The sequence below is a fragment of the Phascolarctos cinereus genome, unplaced genomic scaffold (assembly GCF_003287225.1).
Source record: "Phascolarctos cinereus isolate Bilbo 61053 unplaced genomic scaffold, phaCin_HiC Scaffold_726;HRSCAF=1367, whole genome shotgun sequence".
Taxonomy (NCBI): Eukaryota; Metazoa; Chordata; class Mammalia; order Diprotodontia; family Phascolarctidae; genus Phascolarctos; species Phascolarctos cinereus.
The window spans coordinates 48173949-48196751 of NW_027556098.1; the positions used below are offsets into that span (position 1 = coordinate 48173949).

At 37.4% G+C, this 22803-nt stretch overlaps 1 protein-coding gene and 1 pseudogene across 1 annotated transcript in view; one reads left to right on the forward strand and one right to left on the reverse strand.

The window, feature by feature from the left end:
* The window catches only part of VPS26C (VPS26 endosomal protein sorting factor C), a 48251-nt gene extending 42175 nt beyond the window's left edge, over positions 1 to 6076 (reverse strand). The window contains exon 1 of the mRNA XM_020995936.2: positions 5767 to 6076. Within this exon, the coding sequence (XP_020851595.1) occupies positions 5767 to 5823 (57 nt within the window). The 5' untranslated portion in view covers positions 5824 to 6076. The remainder of the gene's footprint in view (positions 1 to 5766) is intronic.
* Positions 6077 to 21872: 15796 nt separating this feature from the next.
* Positions 21873 to 22363, forward strand: LOC110214830 (calmodulin pseudogene; annotated as a pseudogene).
* Positions 22364 to 22803: the final 440 nt, after the last annotated feature.

Genomic DNA, 22803 nt, shown 5'->3' on the forward strand with positions numbered 1-22803 from the left:
AGCACAGGCAGAACTTAGTCCTGGTTGGTTCAATTTTTTTTCATTTTTCCATTCTAGAACTGTAGTGAAAGACAGGACTGCCATACAGGAGGGGCCATGGCACAAAATCATAATCCAAAAACTAAGCGGCAGATAAGAGTAAACAGCTCACTCCTACTGTAATAAAGAAAGACAGGGGTTAAGAGAATTCCAAGAAAGAATGTGAGAGGAAATAACTCTGAAATAATCACAGGTAGAATCTCAGAAAACAGAATGACTGGTCACAAGAACTCTAAGAGTGGACTGAAAAAATGAAGGAATAGCTGAAACGAGATAAAAAATAAAATTAGTATATTTGGAAAGAGAATGGCTTAGAGCAAAAACCAGACAACTTATTCACTTAGGTGACAGCCTGAAAAAATCAATCAAAAGGAACTCAATGATTCAATGAGATAATAAGAAATAAATCAAAAGACTCTTCTCGGGACAGAGCCAAGATGGCAAATTAGGGGCAGCTACCTAGCTGAACTCTTCCCAACATGCCCCTCCAAACAATTTTAAAATAACATCTCAATTCACATGTTGGAGTGACAGAGTCAACAAAAGGTTGGAGTCAGACACTATGGATTAGAGAAATACAAATTAAAACAATTCTGAGGTATCACTTCACTCCTATCAGAAATGACAACTGCTAGAGGGGATAAGGAAAAATAAGTACGCTCCTAAACTGTTGCTAACCATTCTGGAGAACAATTTGAAACTATACCCAAAGGGCTATATAACTCTGTGTACCCTTGGACCCAGGTACTAGTTCTATTACCACCCCACTAGTAGGTCTTTATCCCAAAGAGATCAAAGAAAATGGAAAGGGACCTATGTGTACAAAAATACTTATAGCAGCTCTTTTTGTGGTAGCAAAGAACGGGAAATCAAGGGAATGCTTGATTAGGGGATGGCTGAACAAGCTGTGGCACATGATTGTGATGGACTACTACTGTGTTATAAGAAATGATGAGGGGGGTGGTTTCAGAAAAACATGGCAAGTCCTATTTGAAATGATGCAAAGTAAAGTAAAAAGAACTAGTAGATCATTGTGCACAGTAACAAAAATGTTGCAGTGATAATCAACTATGAAAAACTTAGCTAGTCTGATCAATACAATGATCCAAGATAATTCCAAAGGACTCATTATGAGAAAAATGAGCTCTCTCTCTCTTCAGAGAGACAACTGGTGAATATAAATTAAAGTATAATTTCCTTACTTTATTTTTCTTGTTTTTTAAAAAATATGTCTAACATGGAAATGTTTTGCATGATTTCACATGTATAATTAATATCATATTGCTTGCCTTCTTAGCGGATAGGGGAGCGGTAGGGAAAAGGGAGAGAAATGGAAACTCATAATTTAAAAAGAAAAGAATGCCAAAAATAAACAAATAATAAATCAAAATGTTTAAAAACAATTCTTTTCTCTTGCATTTGAAACACAAAGGCAGGAGACAAGAGAAACCTTCAAAGGTAGAAATACTGAGGAACTTAAAGGAGCTTTTGATCAAATGAAGCAACTAAGCGGCAGAGTGTAAAGAACAGACTTGGCCGGAAAACAGTCTTGGCAGAAAGGAGGTACAGACCGAACACCTCACACCACACACCAACACAAGCTCCAAACAGGTACATGATTTAAACGTGAAGGGTGACATCATACGGAAATTAGAGGGGCAGCCAGGTGGCGCAGTGGATACAGCACCAGCCCTGAAGTCAGGAGCACCTGAGTTCAAATGCAGCCTTAGACCAAACACTCGCCATTTATTAGCTGTGTGACCCTGGGCAAGTCACTTAACCCCAACTACCTAAAAAACAGGAAAAAAGTAAATTAGAAGACAGAAGGAGGTTCACAGGAGATAAAATGGATAATTTTAAATATATAAAACTAAAATTTTGTTTTTGTATAAATACCAATGCAGTGTGCATTTAGGGTTAGGGTTTCAGAGAAATCTAGGAAGACATATGAACTGGAGCAGAACCCAAGAACAATTTATACAGCAACAACAACATTGTAAAGAGAAAAAACTTTGAATGAAGCATGCCACCCACCTCCTGATAAAGGGAATTACCTGATAAACTCAAGATTCAGAATGAGACATAGTTTTGGACATGGTCAATGCAGAAATTTGTTTTGCTTGACTATGTATATTTATCACAAAGGATTTGTTTTTCTATTTGTTTAGTAGGGGTACATGAGGAGGGAAAATAAATGCTTGTTAACCAAAAATAAAATAAAAGTTATATATAAAAGTAAAATCATTCCTAAAACTGGTAAGGGTTCTATAAAGACAATTCACAGCAATCCCTTGCTGCCAACTGCTGAGTTACTGGGACTCCCTGTTGGGCAAGTTTAGCCTGACTGACACTGATCTCAACAGACTAAAAGATAGAGACTGCTAGTCAAAGACTGCCTGGCTCAGGCAATGGTTTAGAAGTAGACATTTCAAGTGAAAAGGATTCTCTGTACTGCACCCCCAAACCAAGTTCAAATGATGGTAGAGGACAGAACCCAGAAGGAACACCATTTACACATAGTAATTTGGCCAAAGTCTCCTACTGTACAGATACACACTTCAGAACATAATACCACTGCTAGCTAACCTAGCTGCTCTACCAATAAAGCTAGGTAAACAAGACCATAATGCTGCTGATAAAGACTGTAATCATACACACATTCAACCAATACAGGTATAGGGACAGATAGAGTCCCCTTAATAAAAGTATTTGTTCTGTAAAACTTGGACTCAGTCAAAAGGCTGCACCCAAGGACCTAGAGGACCACATGGGGCCTCAAGACTACAGTTTCCCCATCCTTGGTATTGGTATTATGCCTGTATTATAGATGGATTCATTTGTTAATTGTTTAGATTTACTATTAGCTATGTATATGTAATAGCAGATTTTGCTATTTTGTAGGCCTACTGATAGATAACTGCTTTATTTATGCTTGCTACTATACATATTTGCTTTGGTTCTGAAATGATACACTGATGTGATTTTGGGTTTGTCATGTGTTCTTCAAGTTATTTAGACCTATAGATAGCAATGCAGCCTGAATAGTGATGCTTTGCACTAAGCTTTGTCTCTATTGTGGATGTCTATTTGCTGTGAACGACTCTCTACAATGATTACTTAGGATGCTGGGCTAATTATCTTTGTTCTGTGATGGTAAGACAGTCAGTCACCAGATCTGGACAAACTAAATCCCAGGATGCTGAAACAAATGGTAGGTGTGATTGCTGAGCTACTGTGTTAATGATTTATAAAAGATCCTGGAAGACTCAAGACAGTCACGTCACAGGTCTAGATTTGATAAGCGAAAATTGTTTCAATTTTCAAAAAAAATGTAGGAGGGTGAATCCACAAACTATAAGACCCTGAGCTTAACTTCCATTCCAGAAAAAAAAATTTTTTCACAATATATTACTAAAGGGATTATTTGTGAGCACTCAGAAAAGAGAGATCATTAAAAATCAGCATAGCTTCATCAAGGATAGATCATGCCACCCAACTTCATTTCCTGTTCTGACAGGATAAATGGAATGGTGGATAAGTAGAATGCCGTATTTAAACTTGACAAAGTTTTTCATGCAGTCCATTCTATATGGCCAAGACAGGGATGGAGATTAGATGAAATAACTGATCTTAGTGGCAAGAGGATGAGAAATAAGAGGTAATTCGTGAGTTGATGTCAGCTTAGAGGCTGTGTTATTTATCATTGCTTTGAATTAATCAATCCATCAACGAGCAACTTATTAAACACTTGCTATGTGCCAGACTACGGCACTAGGTACTGGAGATACAAAAGACAAAATATGTAACAGTCTTTGCCTTCAAGAAGCTATTGGGAAAAGGGCACCTTGGGAAGCAGTGCATGTGTGTGGGTGTGGGTGTGTGAAGTAAATAAAAAATATATACAAAATAGAGAAAAAGTAATTGAGGAAGGTACTAGCAGCTGGGAGGAAATAAGAAAAGGTCAAATGGAGGAGGTGGCATTTGTGGTGAGCTTTGAAAGAAGCTTAGGAGAGTTATGAGTCTGAAGAAAGAATGAAGTGAACTCTACACACAGGAGTTAGCTTGGAGAAAGGTACAGCGATGGAATGTTTTCTATGAGTACATGGAATCATAAGACCTTAAGCTGGAAGGGACCTCAGGTCCAACTACTCCAACAGCCACATTTTACAGATGAGGAATTTGAAGGCAACAAAGGTTAAGCAATTTGCCCAAGTTCACATAGATAATAATCATCAGAAGCAGTGTAGGCCAGTTTAAATGATGCAGAGTCAATGGACACCACAATTTTGTGGTGTCTTTGCAGAGATTTTCTAATGCTACTATTTTTTAAGAAATATCACCCACAGTACAGGTTAGGTTATTTTAGGTGCTCAAAGTCGAGACATTTTCGAGTGTTTTTGTAGCTCTTTAACCATAGACAGCTGATTCAAAATGAATTTCTCAGCATACCTAAAATCACAACACTTTTCAGAAATGGCAAATTATAAGGCTCACCTCACTTAAGAGTTTTACCCTTGATAAGAGTGACTGAAAAATAATTTTGTTATTTTAATTCATATTCCTTTATTCTGCATGAAAACATTAGATCTTACATATTCAGTTAAACTCACAACCCAGAATTCTGTGGTAGCAAGAAAGTATGTTTCTTTCAGCCAATCTCAAAGAGTTATAGCTAATGTTATTCAGTTATTATGTTTTACTACTCTCTTGACATTTAGCTTTTCTTTATGTCCTTGACTACAGAGTCCACCCCTCGTGAAATATCACAGATAGATTCAAGGGCATCTCAACATAGCAGCTTCAGTTTTAAAATCTAATAATTAGTTTCACAGCTACAATGACTAATTGTAGTCATTTCAATTTTAATCAACACCATGGTTATCAGTAGCTGAACCTAACTTCTATCTACTTGAGTATTTCAACTGAAACATATTTCATAAAATGGGTGGGAAGGCACCAAAAGACTCCTACTATGGAAACGTATACTTTCCATTTTTTTAGAATTTAGCATTTAAAGGGATTTTTCTCTATTGTGTTAGTCAACAGCAGACACTGCTACTTTCCTTTATGAATAGTGTTAAGAACCTATCCTAAATTACAACTAACCAGATGAATATTTCTGCTTTTCGAGGTAAGACTTCCCACTGGTTTCCAATTAAGTTTTCTGCTCCTCAAACATGGAAACTGCAAAACATCACCATGAATTTTTATGTATTTGCTTCAGTACTGATACCTGCTCCCTTCCTGGTTAGCTCCAGCCTACAACACTTCAGAAGGCCGCTAGGTGGCGCAGTGGGTAGGGTGTTGGACCTGGAGTCGGGAGTTCAAATCTGGCCTCAGACACTAGCTGGCTGTGTGACCCTGGGCAAATCATTTAACCCTGTTTCCTCATCTGTAAAATAAACTGGAGTAGAAAACGGCAAACCACTGGAAAAGAAGACCCCCCCAAATGGGGTCACGATAAGTCGGACACGACTGACATAACTGAAAAACAGCAAGACTACTTGAGAATCGTTATTCTCTCCCAAACTAGGGATAGATTTCTCGACAAATTAACACCCAGGCAGGCCTCCCATGCCAACTACGCTGCCACAACGCAGGGATGGTCCACGGTAGTCAATTCAGCACTCCTCTGGTACCAAACCGGTCACGGGTGTGCAGCCCGAGCGTGACTTCCCACACCTCCCCCCCAAAGCCTTCCGGCCCTGGGGATGAGCCCCCACTCACCCCGGCGTAATACACTTTATTGGCTCTTTTGATCTTGATGTCCAGTACAGTCCCCATAGTTAGGCCGCAGAAGCACCCGGGGCCACTTCCTACTCCTGCAGCCTCCCCTCCTTACTCCCTCGTCTTCTCCTTCCCAGCAGCCATGGAGTCACGTGACAGCATCTCGGGTCACGGGACAGACTCCACTACCCTTCCTCCTTCTCTTCCCCTTCTTCATGGCGTGCCTCTACAGCCTCTGGCCCTTCCACGAAGCGGTCGTGCGCGCTCTCTGCGCGCTCCTGCTCTCCCCGCCGCGGAGGGAGCCTCGGCCGGGTCCAGCGGGGCCAGGCGCAGAGCTGGAAGACCGGGGCGCGCGCTTCCCCCGTCGTCACAGCAACGAGAGAAGCCCTGGCTCCGGAAATGGGGGGGCGGGCAGTCGAGGCAGCCCCGCCTTTCTTCGCTCTCTTCCGGGTGTAGAGAGGAAAGAGGCTCGAGGAACCGATGGGGACTTGGTTAAGAGGGGCGCCCTCTAGTGTGTGATGCGAGCACTCAGGAAGACCCCTGGCCTCAGGTGGCTCCCAATGTTTCAAATAGCTGCTGCTGCACTAAGCCTGGCTCCCCCTGCCCTCCCCCAGCCCCGCCCCGCCCGTCTCAGACTGCGCGCTCAGGAGCAGTTTAAGCCTGTGCTCAAGTCACTTTGTAACTCTTTAAATTATGCACAAGGTTCCTTCCAATTTCAGTTTATCCGTGACTTTCTTAATACCATAGAAATTTTATGGCTTCATACACAGAGAGATGAATGTAGTTTGGGCTACCTTTAAATCATCTTGTGTGTGTATAAAAATATGAGTCAAATTATATACATTATCAAATAGTGTATGTGTTCTAAAGGACAAATAAATGTGACCTGTTAACTTTTAAATAAACATTTAAGGCAACTAGGTGGTATAGTAGGCAGGCTTAAAATCACAAAGATCTGAGTTCAACTTCTGACATTTAAAATTCTAGCTATTATTACTTGTTACCATTATTACTATTACTATTGTTGAATGCTACTTAAGTAATTTTATATGTATCTCAATGAATTGAAAAACACAGAAACCATCTCTAACTTGTTATCAATCAAGCAATCAATGTGCTAGACAATGAGTGAAACAATGTAAACTGTGAGATCTCTCAGATGGACTGAGTGTAGCAATTTTGTAGACTGTTACAAACTCAAGGTTGGTTACACTAGCCTGAACAGGCCTAAGTTTCAGGTTCCTAGAAAACACATGATTTGTACTGTTACATCAGCATTAGGTAATGGCTAATGCTAAAAAAGGATATAATAGCTAGGATTGGTAGTGTTATAATGAGATTCCTTGTTTCTGGGGTAGATTTTCGTGTTTTAGACTGTAAAGCTGAAATTCCTGTCCAATGGGAATTTAAGACCAGTGGTGGGTGGGTATCTCTGTTAGGACTATATAACCTTTGTTCTGGCCTTTGTGCCTTTCCTCGCTTCACTCGGACTGCCTGACAAAGCAGACGCCCGCTTCTCGCAAGAATGTAATAAATCTTTCACTTTATACCTAGAAAATCTCTGAGTGTTATTTTTGGGTAGCTGTAGCACACAACAGTAAGGGTTAAAAAACAAATAAGGAATGGTTGCTGCATTCAAGAAGCTTACACTCGACGAGCAGAAACAATACGTACACATATAAGCAGACAAAAAATATATACAAAATATGAGATAATGGAGAAACTAGCATTGTTGGAGGAGAGGGGATGCGGAGAACAGAAAGGTTGCATGAGAGAAATGTAGGAGGTCATTTTTGAAGACGACCTGTAAAAGAAGCATTTTAGTGATGGTCAGTCATTTCAGTAGAGTCTGACTCCGTGCCCTGGGGTTCTCTTGGCAAAGATACTAAAGTGGTTTGCCATTTCCTTCTCCAGCTCATTTTATAGTGGAGGAACAGCAGGGTTAAGTGACTTGACCCTGGACAAGTGTCTGAAGCTGCTTTGAATTCATGAAGATGAATGTTTCTGATTTCAAGCCCAGTTCTCTATCCACTGCACCACCTAGATCTCTTAAAAGAGGATAGGGATTCTAAAAGGAGGAAATGAGGTGAAGTTGAGTGGAATAGGGACCACTTACCCAAATAAAAACTCAGAGGTATCTCCAGGTAGAAAACAGAAGTTTTATTCTAGCAAGTCTCGTGCCAGAGTTGGGCGTCTCCTACCCAGGGCAGACTGGTGTAGAGAGGAGAAGCAGAAACAACAGCAAGCAGCATATATGGTATTAGACAAACCACTCCAAAAAGCCCCCCTCCCCACCTGTTTGTCTCAATCTCTTCATCCTCATTGGCTGAGGCATGAGACCTTACATTCCATATTTAGAACCCAAGAGATACATTTTACTCAAAACTAGCTTAGGAGCTAGAGGATTGCCTTATTTGGTAAAGTTAAGGCACAAACCAACAGAGAGGATGGTTACAAAACAAGGGAGGGGGTGGGCAGCTGGTGCACAACCCCCTTCCCCCAAAATGAAAGTGAAACAGGCTCAGCTCATGCTGAAGCCTTACTACATTTTTAGAGCATAGCTTACATCTCACATGAGAAATTTTCACTTGTCCCACACAAAGTTCAAGAATGGGAGGCAGTTTGTGCAAAGACATGGAGATGGAGCATCCTGTATGAGGCAGGGCAAACAAGCCAGTTTGTAATTGGTAATTTCACTCACGGCAAAGTGAGTGAAGAGGAATGACATGTAAATGAGGTTGGAAAGGTAGACTGGAGTCAGGTTGTAAAGGGCTTTAAAAATCAAATTGAGAAGTTTATGATCGATCCTAGAAGTGAATATGTAATTACTTGAGAGATATAACAAAAATGTTTATTTCCATAAAATTGAAACAACTGCTAGAAAAGTAACTTGCTATTAGAAGTCAGTAAGTAGGACAAAGGTTAGTTAGGCTTTGCTTAGAGTGTGCATGCTTAATAGGCTCATGAATACTAACTTCTCCACCTCCCCACAGGGCTAAGACACTATTTTCTGAACATGCAATGTATGTAGAAGGAGGGAGGCCATGTCAAGAAGCAAATGTGTAATAGGCGTGCCAAAAGGTTATACTCTCTGGAGTACTCAGCCAATGAGGAAACAGAGAAGGGATTCTGCAGCCAGATTTAGAGATAAATAGTGAACTCTTGCTTTGGTATGTATTTCATAGGACACTTGCTTTTGCAACTGCATAACGAACTGAGTTTTTAACTATGCAGAAGTACTAAATTATATGTTAGGCTAGACCCCTTTAGTTTACCAATTTGTTAAATGCATTTCTGTAAGTGATATCCTGGTTAGTATAGTGTATCTATTGAGACAGGAAAAAGGAAAGGAGGGGTGGGAATTAGAGAAAGGTCACACTGCAAGATCCCAGCCCTAGCCTTTCTCTAGGTGTTCCCATCATCAATTTTAGAGGTGAGTAATTACTCCAGGTTTAATTGGATCCCCAAACTAAAGTTTGTAGATTACATTCCATTTAAATCTGGGGAACTATCTTTGCCCACCCAATTTTTGACATTAGGGCAATGTGTTCAAAACTGCAAAAATAAGTTTTTGTCCTTTAAGACATACTTTGATCAAGATTTCTCTATAGTGACCTTAAATGCAATCATTTTAGAATTTTAGCAATATATGTTTAAAATGTATATTACCATTGTGAAAGCTTTGTATATGTAATTTAGGTAAGAATTGAAAAATACAACTCTCTTGACTTATGAATTATAGAGTTCATTCACTCTCTCCAAATTCTGAAAAGTAAAGAGTAAGTAAGCAGAAAAGACGCACTTTTTAATTTGGAAAACTGCTTTGAGTTGATCTCTGTAGGCCATGTGACAGATGTCTATTGTTAATAGGGCAGCCAAACCTTTTTAAAGCTGTTAATGGGGTTTGGAAGAAGCCAGAACTCCACTCTTGTATTTCAACAGGACATATAGCCACTACAAATCTCCTTAAAGTTTTTGTAATTATTAAAAGCATCTTAATGGTTTTCTGTTTAAAAGCAGGTTTGTCCCGCAAGTTCTTCTGGGACTAGAATAGGCAATACAGTAGAGTTCTTTTGATCACTGAGAGAACACCTGAATTATAGCTAATCAAACAACAGGTTATATATTGTGATAGGTAAATTAATGAAGAAAATCAGCTGGGTTGAAATTAACTATTTACCTTGGGAAAGTATAACAACACTATGTGCTATCATGAAGGAAATATTCAGTAGAATGAATACAGTTTGGGATATGGTTGAAATGTAAAGGAAAGTTGGGTAGTGTGAGTAATGGGTCTGGAAGACTTGGAAAGAAAAATAATAAAGGCTTGATGGAAAATATGGAAGAGATATAAGGAGGTTTGGGTTTTCAAACCAAAAGAAGTTGTATAAAAAAAATTGAAGAGAAGGTTTTAAGTATGTTAAGAGGATTTGACAAGTTTGACATTAAGTAGAAAGATTGAAAGATATAGTAGTAATGTAAAATTTGCAACTTGATATATAAGCCAATAAAGAAAGTTATAGAGGCTTAGGGAGAAATTTGATAAGCAATGTGTTCCTAAGTATAATTGGGGTAGATTACTGTCACCTTTAAAATCTTTGGCAGTAGATTAGCTGGAAATAGTGAAATCCATAATATGAAATGCTTGGAATAAATAGCCCTTGTATAAAATATAATGCTAAATAATTGAAATTATTAATTGAGATTCTGTATGATATCGTTTGGAAAATAGATCTAGGTGAAATTGAATTTATTCTGGTCTCATTTTAAGTGAAATGTGTCCCTCCTAGAATTTATTATACTGTATGAATCAGGAAACTTGCTAGCTGTAAGGTTTAGAGAGAAGTATACTTTTTTAAAATTTTCATTCATTTCATGTATAAGTAGATCTTATATCAAATTGCACACCTTCTTGGGGAGGAGGGAGGAGAAGTGGGGGAGAAAATTCAAAACTCAAAATCTTATGGAAGTAAATGTTAAAAACAAAAAATAAATTAATTATAAAAATAATTATTCATTTTAAACTTAAATACAAAACAAGAAAAAAAAGAACATTTCCATATAAACAGCAGAACGTAAGAGAGGATTCAATATAAAACAATAAATTTCCATTTCATGAAAACCTATGTAATAAATCCTATATGTCGTTTTCAAAGCAACCCAGCTTTTCTGTGCTTCCTTCTAGGTTTTCTTTTGCTCTCTCCTGTGTACTTTTTATTTTTTTTTTCTACCTCCTCCCCTCCCCCTAGAGAAGACCACAGATAAATGTGAAAATACATGTGTGTGCATATATATATGTATATATACATACACACACATATGCATACATATCTGTAAACATACACATACATATATATACATACATGTATACACATATGTAAGACCCTACCGTTCTTATTTCTATTTGTCAGTTCTTTCTCTGGGGTTGGATAGCATCTTCCTTCATAGGTCCAAGTCTTTCCATGTTTTTCTAAGTCAACCAGCTCATCATATCTTGTATCACAGCAGGATTCCATCACAATTGTATACTCTCTTAGAGATTGTCTATGAAAATTTTCCCCCCAATTTTCTGCTTTCTTTCTAATCTTGGCTACGTTGATTTTATTTATACAAAAAAAAAATCAATAAGGTGTGGAAGACTGGAAATATGAAAGGAAAATCTTTAAATGCCTAACAGAGGATTTTATATTTGCCCTTAGAGGTGATGGAAGCCACTCCACCCTGTCCATTCTCAAATGTGTTTTGCTTCTGACTTTTACCTCCTCCAATTTGCCCTCCCTTCTATCAGCTCCCCACCCCCCACCCGCCTTCTTTTATCCCCTTTCCCTTCTACTGTCCTTTATGGTAAGATAGATTTCTATATCCATTCCATCTTTGAGCCAATTCTGATGAAAGCAAGGTTCAGTGCTTCCTCCCCCCACCACACCCCTATCTTCCCCTCCACTCTTTTGCACCTCTTTTATGCCAGATAATTTATCCCATTTGACTTCTCCCTTTCCCTTTCTCCCAGTGCATTCCTCTTTATCAACCTTTAATTTTATTTTTTTTAGATAATAATTCTATCATATTCAACTCACCTGTACCCTCTAGGTGTAGTCCTTCTAACTGCCCTAATAATAAGAAAGTTTTTAGGAGTTACAAGTATCCTTTTCCCATGTAGGAATGTAAACAGTTAACCTTATTGAATCCCTTATGATTTCTCTTTCCTGTTTACCTTTTTATGCTTCTCTTGAGTCTTGTATCTGAAAGTCAAATGTTTTATTCATCTCTGGTCTTTCATCAGGAATGCCTGAAAGTCTCTATTTCAGTGAATTTTTTCCACCTAAAGGATTATACTTAGTTTTGCTGGGTAGGTGATTCTTAGCTGTAATCCTAGCTCTTTTGCCTTTTGGAATATCATATTCCAAGCCCTCCCATCCTTTAATGTAGAAACTGCTAAATCTTATGTTATCCCGATTATAGTTCCTTAATATTAGAATTGCTTCTTTCTGGCTGCTTGCAATATTTTCTACTTAACCTAGGAGTTCTGGAGTTTGGCTATAATATTCTTGGGAGTTTTCATTTTGAGATCTCTTTAAAGAAGTAATTAGAGGATTTTTTTCCATTTCTGTTTTACCCTCTGGTTCTAGAATATCAGGGCAGCTTTCCTTAATAATTTCTTGAAAGATGATATCTAGGCTCTTTTTTTTTGGTAATGGATTTCAGGTAGTCTAATAATTCTTAAGTTATCTCTGCTGAATCTGTTTTCCTGGTTGGTTGTTTTTCTAATGAAATATTTCGTATTTTCTATGTTTTCATTCTTTTGGTTTTGTTTTATTATTTCTTTATATCATAAAGTCATTAGCTTCCATTTGCCAAATTCTAATTTTAAGGAATTATTTTCTTCAGTGAACTTTTGTACCTCCTTTTCCATTTGGCCAATTCTACTTTTCAAGGCATTTTTCTCTTCATTGGATTTTTATGCCTCTTTTACCATTTGTCCTGTACTGGATTTTAAGGTGTTATTTTCTTCTGTATTTTTTGGTGTGCCTCCTTTAGCAAGCTATTGACTCTTTCTCAACTCTTTTCCCAATTTTTGCTCTGCCTCTCTTACTTGATTTTTAAAATCCTTTTTGAGCTCTTCCATGGCCTGAGGCCAATTCATATTTTTCTTTGAAGCTTTTGATGTAGCATTTTTTACTTTGTTGTCTTCTTCTGAGTTTGTGTTTTGATCTTCCCTATCACTATAGTAACTTTCTATGGTCAGCCTCTTTTGTTGTTGTTGTTTGCTCATTTTCTAGCCTATTTGTTGACTTTTAGCTCTATGCTAAAGTGGGGCTCTGCTTCTCAAGTGGAGTGGGCAGTGTCCCAAGTTTCAGGTATTTTGTGCAACTGTTTTCAGAGATAATTCTGGGGACCTGTAAGTTTTTGGTTCTTTCAAGGAGGTATGATCTAGAAAGAGGTTTGCTTACTACTCTCCTGGCCTTTGAGTGACCACAAGCATTCTTTTCTCCCCTGGAGCAGTGACCACGGTCCCAGCTCCATGTGACTATAAGCTCTGGGACTGAGACCTAGGATTATGACCCAGAATAAATTATGGCCAATACAATAGAGTCCTGCCTCTGGTACCAGCAAAGGGATTCCTGTAATCTCCTTCTGGCCAGTTGTCTGAACACCCTACCATCTGTGGGCTGATAGGTCCAGAAACCGCCACTGATTCTACTGATTCAGTCATCCCCAAAGCCTACTTCTGGTTGGCTGGGGGGCCTGCTGCTCCAGACTGCCCTCCACTCTTACCTCAATGCAACAAACCTTTCCTGCTGACTTTCTAAGTTGTTGTGAGCTGTAAAATTGTTTTGCCCCATCCTTTTGTGGGTTTTGCTGCTCCAGAATTTGCTTTGGGGCATTATTTAAAGTTTTTCAAAGGGGTTTGGGGGAAAGCTCAGGTGGAGTCCCTGCCTTTTCTCTGCCATCCTGGCTCTACCTCCCCACTCCTGATTAAATGTTTTTCACATAATTAAATAGCTTGTAAATGTTGGAGGCAGGATCTGAATACAGATCTCCCTTATTTGTAGTATGATGGAAAGAGTACTGACTATGGAGTCATTGATTCAGGTTCAAATCCTAGCTTTGTTACTCCCTACCTATGTAAACTTGGGCAAGTTATTTAATCTCTTTAGGCCTCAGTTTTCTCAGCTGTATAATGAGACAGGTAGGACTAGATGACATTTAAGGTTCCTTCCAGCTTAAATCTAAGACCTTGTGACTCCACCACTCCATCTGGTATATCATGCTGTTCTCCTGTAGTCCATTCCCAAAGAACAAATGAATGACTGAATCTAAAATTTCTAAACCAGATTTTGATTCATTTCCAGAAGAGTTCCAGGAATGGAAACTCTATATCTTCTACTGGTAGTCCATTATCTAATGATCAGTCCAATTAATCCTTAAATATAAAGCCTTAAAACTTATTTCCAAAACATACTTAAAGCCTGAATTTCCATAATGGTTTTTGAATAAAATTAAAGTATTACTATTTTGATTCTTAAAGTTACCTGTCTATGTCCTTGAGTTGAGTTCAGAAATTTTGCTTTCCCCTTGAATTAGTTAAAAGTTATAATTAAAAGAAAAGGTGTTATCTCTCATGCTGGTAGCCTCTGGGATACTTCAAGGACATCTGTTAGCTTTAAGCTCCACAAGTTAACTTGGTGCCATCCCCAAAAGATATATTGTCTCCCTTTGCCTGTCCTTGTGTAATTATGGGAGTTTTTATCTGTTTCAAAGAGACAGCAAGTCTGGTAGTTTTCATCCCCTAGGAAAGATTAAAGGATGAGTCCCATAAAACAATTTACATCCCTTAATTGATAGAGAGGGGCAGTGGTTAGCCTCATATGAATGCCAGCCCACCTTTCTTAGTATAACCAATTGCCATAATCCTGCTCCTACCCTACAACCTATCACTTTTTCTCCAAGCCCACCTATACCCCTTCTTTGTTGAGTGTCAATAAAGAGGCTCCCCTCTTTGTCATTGGGGTCACTAGTTTTACTGAAGTTGCCAGTCTGACCTATTTGGTTAAGTTATCCATGTCCCTGTTAATAAACTGATTTTGTTCAGAGCTCTGTACCTCGGTTTATTTCATTAATTTTATTTGCCACAATTTAGTGGGGTTTGTCCAAGATTGGCAGAGAGAGGCTTGTCCTCTTGGGGAACCCCCCATTTCTATGTGCTCCTCAGTGAGATTTTGCCACCTGGAAGGGGTGGGGAACTTCTCCTGGAGAATTGTAAATGGAGATGTGGTTCTCCTCTCAACTTCAAATTTCACAATTTTTAATTCCAAGCTAGAAGGTAGCCATTCCATTGGGGAAAAGTTACAACTTTTGTCTGTGTATGTCTGTCTTGGGATGCTGTCTGTGTTTACTTTGATAATTTTAATGATAATTGGCAATATAAAGCCTGGGAAAATCCTCAAGGGACAAGCCCTTGAATATTTTTTTTTCTCAAGAAAGACCCTAGATTGAGGTTGGGGGAGAGAAGGGGATCAGAGAGTGTGTACCAACTAATGCTCTTCAGAGCCTATGAAAAGTTGGGAAAGTCTTGTCTTCCTAGTTGGATTGGGGGATCGTTAAAACATAGAGTAAATAAGCTTTAAGTCCCAGTAGTCTGGTCTCTGGCAACATCTTGTGGCCAAACTGGGAGTAGCAACATACTTGTCTTTTCTTAATGTTTATTTGTAAGTTTCATCATTGGTGTTTAGTATTTGCTATATGACAACGTCCATTTAATTCAGGCCTACACAACATACAGCCCAAGGACCACTTACAACCTGCTAAGGGATTTCTGGTGGCCCGTGAAAAATGTAGGGTCACCATTGTGTACTCTCCTGTTTGTCATGTGGCCCACTGCAGCCCACCATCATCAGTCTGTCTCTGGTCTACCCTATCTGCAGCCGGAACCCATTGCCAAGCTGTGCAGGTCTGCTTTAATTCATTTAAGAAGAGAAATAGTCTCCAGGTTTGGCTCTAATACTGTCCTCTATTAGCTTACAAACTGGGACCACAGACAAAAGGACTGAACCTATTGAGAGCTGGATCTATGCTGAGGGAGTGTGATACTGTGAATCCAGATGCAGAAAAACAGAGGTCAATAGGAAAAACCTGAGTCCTCCCAGGAAGGATACACTTACAGCAAAAAAGCCTCAAAGAATCTTTTCCTTCGCCATTATCTGACCACCTGTTTTGGCACTAAAACTGGTTACCAGTGTGAATAACATGAACTGTAGGGATTCTGGTAGGGATTCTTCAACCCTTATTGAAGGTAAACTGAGGACCAGGCCTATGACTAGACTACTCATGGCCCCTTGAGGAAGGAATCCTAAAACTATTAAAACCTTGGAAAGGCATTCTCAGACAATGTGTCTCTGTTAGCCACCCAACTGTCTTAATTGGAAACTGGACCAGTAAAAGATCTTCTTAACTTCTCCAGACTAAAAAGATACCTTTCCTGACAAGGAGAAGTAAAATTCAGCCCATAAAGGAGAAGCAGAGACTTCTACTTTGGTAGAACTAAAAACTAACTCAAACTAACACCAGAGATGACTCCTATATTTATTGTCCTAGTTGGGACTCATGGAGGACACTCCACAGAAGTCCATCAGTCCTGTCTATCACTATTTCTTTGTGTGTAGTGTCTGAAATTTTTCTTTAACCAAGATCTAAGCTGAGGATTTTTTTTTTCTAAGTCTCAAGAATGATAGTCTCTCTCTGCCTCCTGACTCTGGCCAAGTTAAAAAGTAGAAAGAAACACAGATAAGAAGGAGTCTACAGGGAATCTGAGTCTGCAGGGAATTTATGGCATCATAAACCAATTAGAGACTAATAAGAGACTAAAATGTAATTTGTCTACTGAGAATTTCCAAATTGTGTTTTGAATGCTTTTATAAATGCTAAAATATCTAAGAGAGTGTTGAGGAAACATTCTGTAGAAATTTGTTTTAAGGAAAAATAAGAAATAGGAGATAAATAGATTTGAAATAAGCACTGAATTTCTTTCTCGAGGTGCTTCCCTACCCACCTCCCCCTAAAAAAAATTAAAAGATGTCAATGTACTAGGCAGTAATTAGGGTTAGATCCACTCAAACCACTTGATGCAGAAATTATCAGCCTTGATTTTGTTCATCAATCCCTGCCAGAGATCTAATGGTATTGTATTCTGCACTAATTGGTACAAGAAGGGCATTAGGGGAAACAAGACCACCCAGAAAGACAATAAGTCTTCTAATTTATTTCATGTTAGACTTTATAAAAGTGCTAAAAAAGTATTTTTACAAGCACTGCCCAAGGTGGCATGAGAAATGTTTTTCCCAGGATGGCATGAGAAAATTTTTTTAATGTTTTCACCCAATATTTGACATCAGGACAGTATATTTAGAGATTTCATCATTGGATTTATGTGTAAAATGTAATTGGATCAAGAATGCTCTATATATGTGATTACTATAGTGTCAAAAACTAACGAAATTATTTAATTCTCATTCAGTTGGATATCTGATTGGTAGTATTATGTTTTTAGTTACATTAAAAAGATATTGTATCAGGTATACTATTCGATTATGAACTAAGGAGTTAAATGAAGATTGTAATCAAATTGTTAAAACCCTGTTGACAGTTTAATAGGGTATAAGAGGGTAAAGCCAATATATTATCGTAAATTCTTAATCAAATATTGTAAAATTATAATTTGTTGTCCAGAATGTTATAAGCCTGCCAGATATTCAATTGGATGCATTTTAAAAGAGATAATTACTTCCTTCAGTACAGCAGGTAAAATCTCATTGTTAACTTAGCAAGTTCTGTGGCTCTCCATTGGCTATATAGGTGGATTACTGTGCAGAAGAGTGTGTTTGTTGAAGATTTAATTGTTATCAAGCATTATTTGATCAGGTGGCACAGAGGATAGAATGCTAAGTCTAGGAAAATTGAGATTCAAGCGTTACCAATGGTGATTATAAATTGAGATTTGATTTGGTCAAAATCTGTCTAGGAACTAGATTGTCATATAGTCTCATATTAACTCATTTATTTGAATGAATTTCTTGAAGAGATATTCAACTAAATTGATGTCATCTGACTGTTAACAAATTTGTTTATGTTTTAAATTGTGTTTATGTTGTGAAACTTGATAACATTAACACTTAGAAAAATTAAGATATTATTGGGTTATAAATTTGGCTAATGTTTGAAAGCTGTTAAAAATTTCATTGGGATTATAATAATAGTTTCCCTCTTGACGGCTAGGGGAGGAAGGAGTGGAACTATGGGGCAGTGCCTTGCTTTCTAATGTGGAGGAGGTGAAACTATGTCTGGATAATTACCCAGTCAGAAGGAGAAAGTCTGTCAGGTGAAGCCTTGAAAAGGGCAAAGATTTAGTATCTTACTTCCTCCAATGGCACTTCCAAAGAAGGGGACGTCTTTCCTGACAGGACAAATTTTAGTATAAACTCAGGCACCAATATAGGCTGTATGCAAAAGAGTAATGACCTTCATTTCAAATTCCCGTAACCGGTAATGAGGATCAGTGACTGTGCTGGAAGCATCATCTTAACCTTTTTGTTTTTCTCATCGCCCCTTTGGCAATCTGGTGAAGGCTTCTCAGGAAAATGCATTGAAATGCATAAAATAAAATACATAGGATTTCAAAGGAAACCAATTATATTGAAATAGTTATTAAGTTTTTTTTTAAGTTCACAGACCCCAAGTTAAGAGCCCCTGATCTCTACCATGGCTGTGATGCTCCTATTATTGATCCTGTTCATTGTCACAATTTGAAATTGGGAAGCCAACTGTGAACTGGAAGGATTTGGCACCACCCACCAGATGGGCCAAATCCTTAAGATCTTGGATTCAGTCCTTCCAAAGGCAAAAGGCAAAAATGTCTAGTTGTTGTTCTTTTTCATTTTTGGTAGTGCTTTCATGAGGGCATCACATTGCTTGTTGTCTTTTTTGCTATCTTTCTCTTTGTTTTTCTTTTATCTATACTATGCTCCTCCTCCAATGCTACCTATGCCAAACTTCTCACATTTCCAAGATCAGAGTTGTCTTTAAAGGTCATTTAAACAGCGTAGGTACTCTAGAAAAGGAGTTCATCCTCAATGAAGAGAAAATTAATGTGATTATTAGGAGGTTTTTTTGCCCAATTATATACCAATAAATCTGACAATCTAAGTGAAATGAATGAATATTTAAGGGGAAAAAAAACCATAAATTGCCCAGATTAACAGGAGAGGAAATAGAATACTTAAATAACCCCATCTTAGAAAAATAAATTGAACAAGCCATCTCTGAGCTCCCTAAGAAAAAAATCCCCACGACCAGATGTATTCATTACCAAACACTTGTTGTTATTGTTAGGGAGTTGTTTCAGTCATGTCTGACTCTCCATGAGTCATTTGGTGTTTTCTTGGCAGAGATACTGGCATGGTTTACCATTTCCTACTCCAGCTCTTTTTATGGATGAGGAAACTGAGGCAAACAGTATCAAGTTACTTGCCCAGGGTCACAGAGCTAGACAGTGTTTGAGGCCAGATTTGAATTCAAGTCCTCTTAACTCCAGGGTCAGCACTCTGTTCATTGCACCACTTACCTGCCCCAAACATTTAAAGTAATTCCAATACTATATAAACTATTTGGAAAATAGGCAAAGAAGGAGTCCTACCAAGTTCCTTTTACAACACAAATATGCTGTCCATACCTAAACTGAGAAGAGTGAAAACAGAAAAAGAAAACTACAGACCAATTTTCCTAATGAATATTGATGCAAAAATTTTAAATAAAATACTAGGAAGGAGATTATATCATTGTATCACAAAGATCATTCAGTATGACCAGATAGGATTCATACCAGGAATACAGGGCTGGTTCAATATTAGGAAAGTTAACAACATAATTGACCATATCAGTAACAAAGCCAATAGAAATTTTATGGTTATCTCAATAGATGCAGAAAAAGAAAACTTTTGACAAAATACAGGACTTATTCCTATTAAAAACACTTGAGAACATAGGTATAAGTGGAATTTTCCTTTAAATGTTAAGAGGCAACTACCTAAAACTATCATTAAGGAAAATCGACCTAATGTACTAGAATGAGAGAGTAATATTAAAATTTTAAAAATCCATTGATCATCACCTGAAAGAGATCCCAAGATGAAAACTTACAGGAATATTATAGCCAAGTTTTGAAGTTCCCAGGTTAAGGAGAAAATATTACAAGCAACAAGAAAAAAAATTTAAATACTGCAGAGCAGCAGTCAGAATACCACAAGAACTAGCAGCTTCTAAATTAAAAGACGATAGGGCTTGGAAAATTATATTTCAAAGAGCGAAAAAGCTGGGGTTGTGACCAAAAATAACTTTCCCAGCAAAACTGAATATAATCCTGAATGGAGAAAAATGGACATTTAATAAACTGAAAGACTTTCAGGTATTTGTGACAAAAAGACCAGAACTCAATAGAAAATTTGACATATAAGATCAAGGAGAAACATACAGTAAACATTAAAGACCAATTATAAGGGACTCAATAGCATTGTTTGCTTCTTATATGGGAAAATGTTATGTGTACTCTTAAAATTATTATTATTATTATTTGAGTAGTTTGAAAGATCATACATTGATAAAAGGCTTGCAGTTGAGTTGAGTGTGATGGGATGATTCTAAAAAATAAAATTGGGTAAGGAGAGGTAAAATAGAGTAATTATACAAATGAGGTAAGAATGGAAGAATTGTCACAGTGGAAGCAGGTTGGAATGGAGGGCTAGTAGTGCTGGAATCTTACATCATAACTAGGTTAAAAAAGGAATAACATATACATCTATATGGACACAAAAGTCTTCTAAATTTATAAATAAATAGGAGGGTGAGAGGATAGTATAAAGGAGGGACTTATGGGGGTGGAGGGAGAGAATAAAGGAGGGACTCTTAGAGGGCTGGGTAGATTAAGGAATAGAAGGGCAAAGTAGTGGATAGAAGTAAATTAGATGCATAGAGTCAATAGGGCAATAAGGATAAATAGTGAAGAAAAATAGGATGAAAGGAAATATACAACTAATAAATATAACTTTGAATGTGAATGGGATGAACTTATCCATAAAACGTAAATGGATAGCAGAATGGATCAAAAATTAAAATCTAACACCATATTGTTTATAAGAAACAGTTAAAAACAAGAGATACTCACAGAGTTAAAATAAAGGGGCTGGAGCAGAATTTATCATGCTTCAACTGATGTAAAAAAAAAAACAGGGGTAGCAATCATGATCTCAGACAAAGTTAAAGGTAAAAATAGATTTAATTAAAAGATGATAAACAGGGAAACTACACTGTGTCATCAATATTGTTCAATATTGTTTTAGAAATAGTAGTAATAGCAATAAGAAAAGAAAAAGAAATTAAAGGAATCAGAATGGGAAATGAGGTAATAAACTACCTCATTTTGCAGATGATATAATGACATATTTGGAAAATCCTAAAAATTCAACTAAAGATTAGTTGAAACAATAATTTTAGCAAAGTAGTAGAATATAAAATAAACCCACAAAAATCATTAGCTTTTTCATACATCACCAACAAAACCCTGCAAGAAGAGATAGTAACAGTTAGCTCATTTAAAATAAATGTACACAGTGTAAAATACCTGAGAAACATACCTGCTAAAACAGACCCAGAAACTATAAGAACATAATTATGAAATTCTCTATATACAAATAAAGTCAGATTTAAATAAATAGAGAAATATTAATTGTTTGTGAGTAGGCAAAACCAATATAGTAAAAATGACAATTTTATCTAGCTAATCTATTTAAATATTCAATGCCATCTCAATTAAATCATCAAAATATATTTTACTGAAAAAAAATAATAAAATAACAAAAAAATAACAAATGAAAATAATGAAAAAATGTAAAGGAAAGAGGTTTAGCAACACCAGATCTTCAACTACGTTATACAGCAGTAATTATTAAAACTCTCTGGTACTGGCTAAGAAATAGGTAGATCAAAATTAGTCCAAGTGCAGCTACCAAATGTAGAGGTTGTTTGATAGGAACTTGGGCACTAGTAATGCTAACAGCATGGCTGAGCCTTTGACCAAAGAGCAGATTGCAGATTCAAAGAAGTCTTTTAGCTATTTGACAAGGATGGAGATGGTACTATAACAACAAAGGAACTGGGAACTGTAATGAAGTCACTTGGGCAAAACACCAAAGAAGCTGAATTACAGCATATAATTAATGAAGTAGATGCTGATAGCAATGGCACAATTGACTTTCCAGAATTCCTGACTATGATTACAAGAAAAATGGAAGACACAGACAGTGAAGAAGAAATTAGAGGAACATTCTGTGTGTTTGACAAGGATGGCAATGATTATATTAGTGCAGCAGAACTTCGCCATGTGAAGACAAATCTTGGAGAGAAGGTAACATTTTTGAAGAAATGATCAGGGAAGCAGATATTAATGGTGATGGTCAAGTAAAGCATGAAGAGTGTACAAATTATGACAGCAAAATGGAAACATTGTACAGAATGTGTTAAATTTCTTCTTTTTTTCCTTTTTTGGTGAGGTAATCATAGTTAAGTGACTTGCCCAGGGTCATACAACTAGTAAGTGTCAGGTGTCTGAGGCCAAATTTGACCTCCTGACTCCAAGGCTGGACCTCTATTCACTGCACCACCTAGCTGCCCCAAGTGTTAAATTTCTTGTACAAAAATTGTTTATTTGCCTTTGTTTGTAACTTAAATATAAAAGGTTTTTCTCTCTACTGTCAAAAAGATAGGCATGTATAGTAATTAGGACTTCATTTCTCCATGTTTTTCTTCCCCTTATCTACTGTCATTGTCCAAAAACTTTATTTTGGAAAATTGATCAAGTAAAATATGTTGCATGTGGCTTACTCAGGATTATGTCTAATCCCTTCTGCACATCTGAACTCGGATGGAGTTGGTCAAATGAGGGAACATCTGGGTTATGCCTTTTTTTTAAAGAAATAGTTTTCTTTAGGA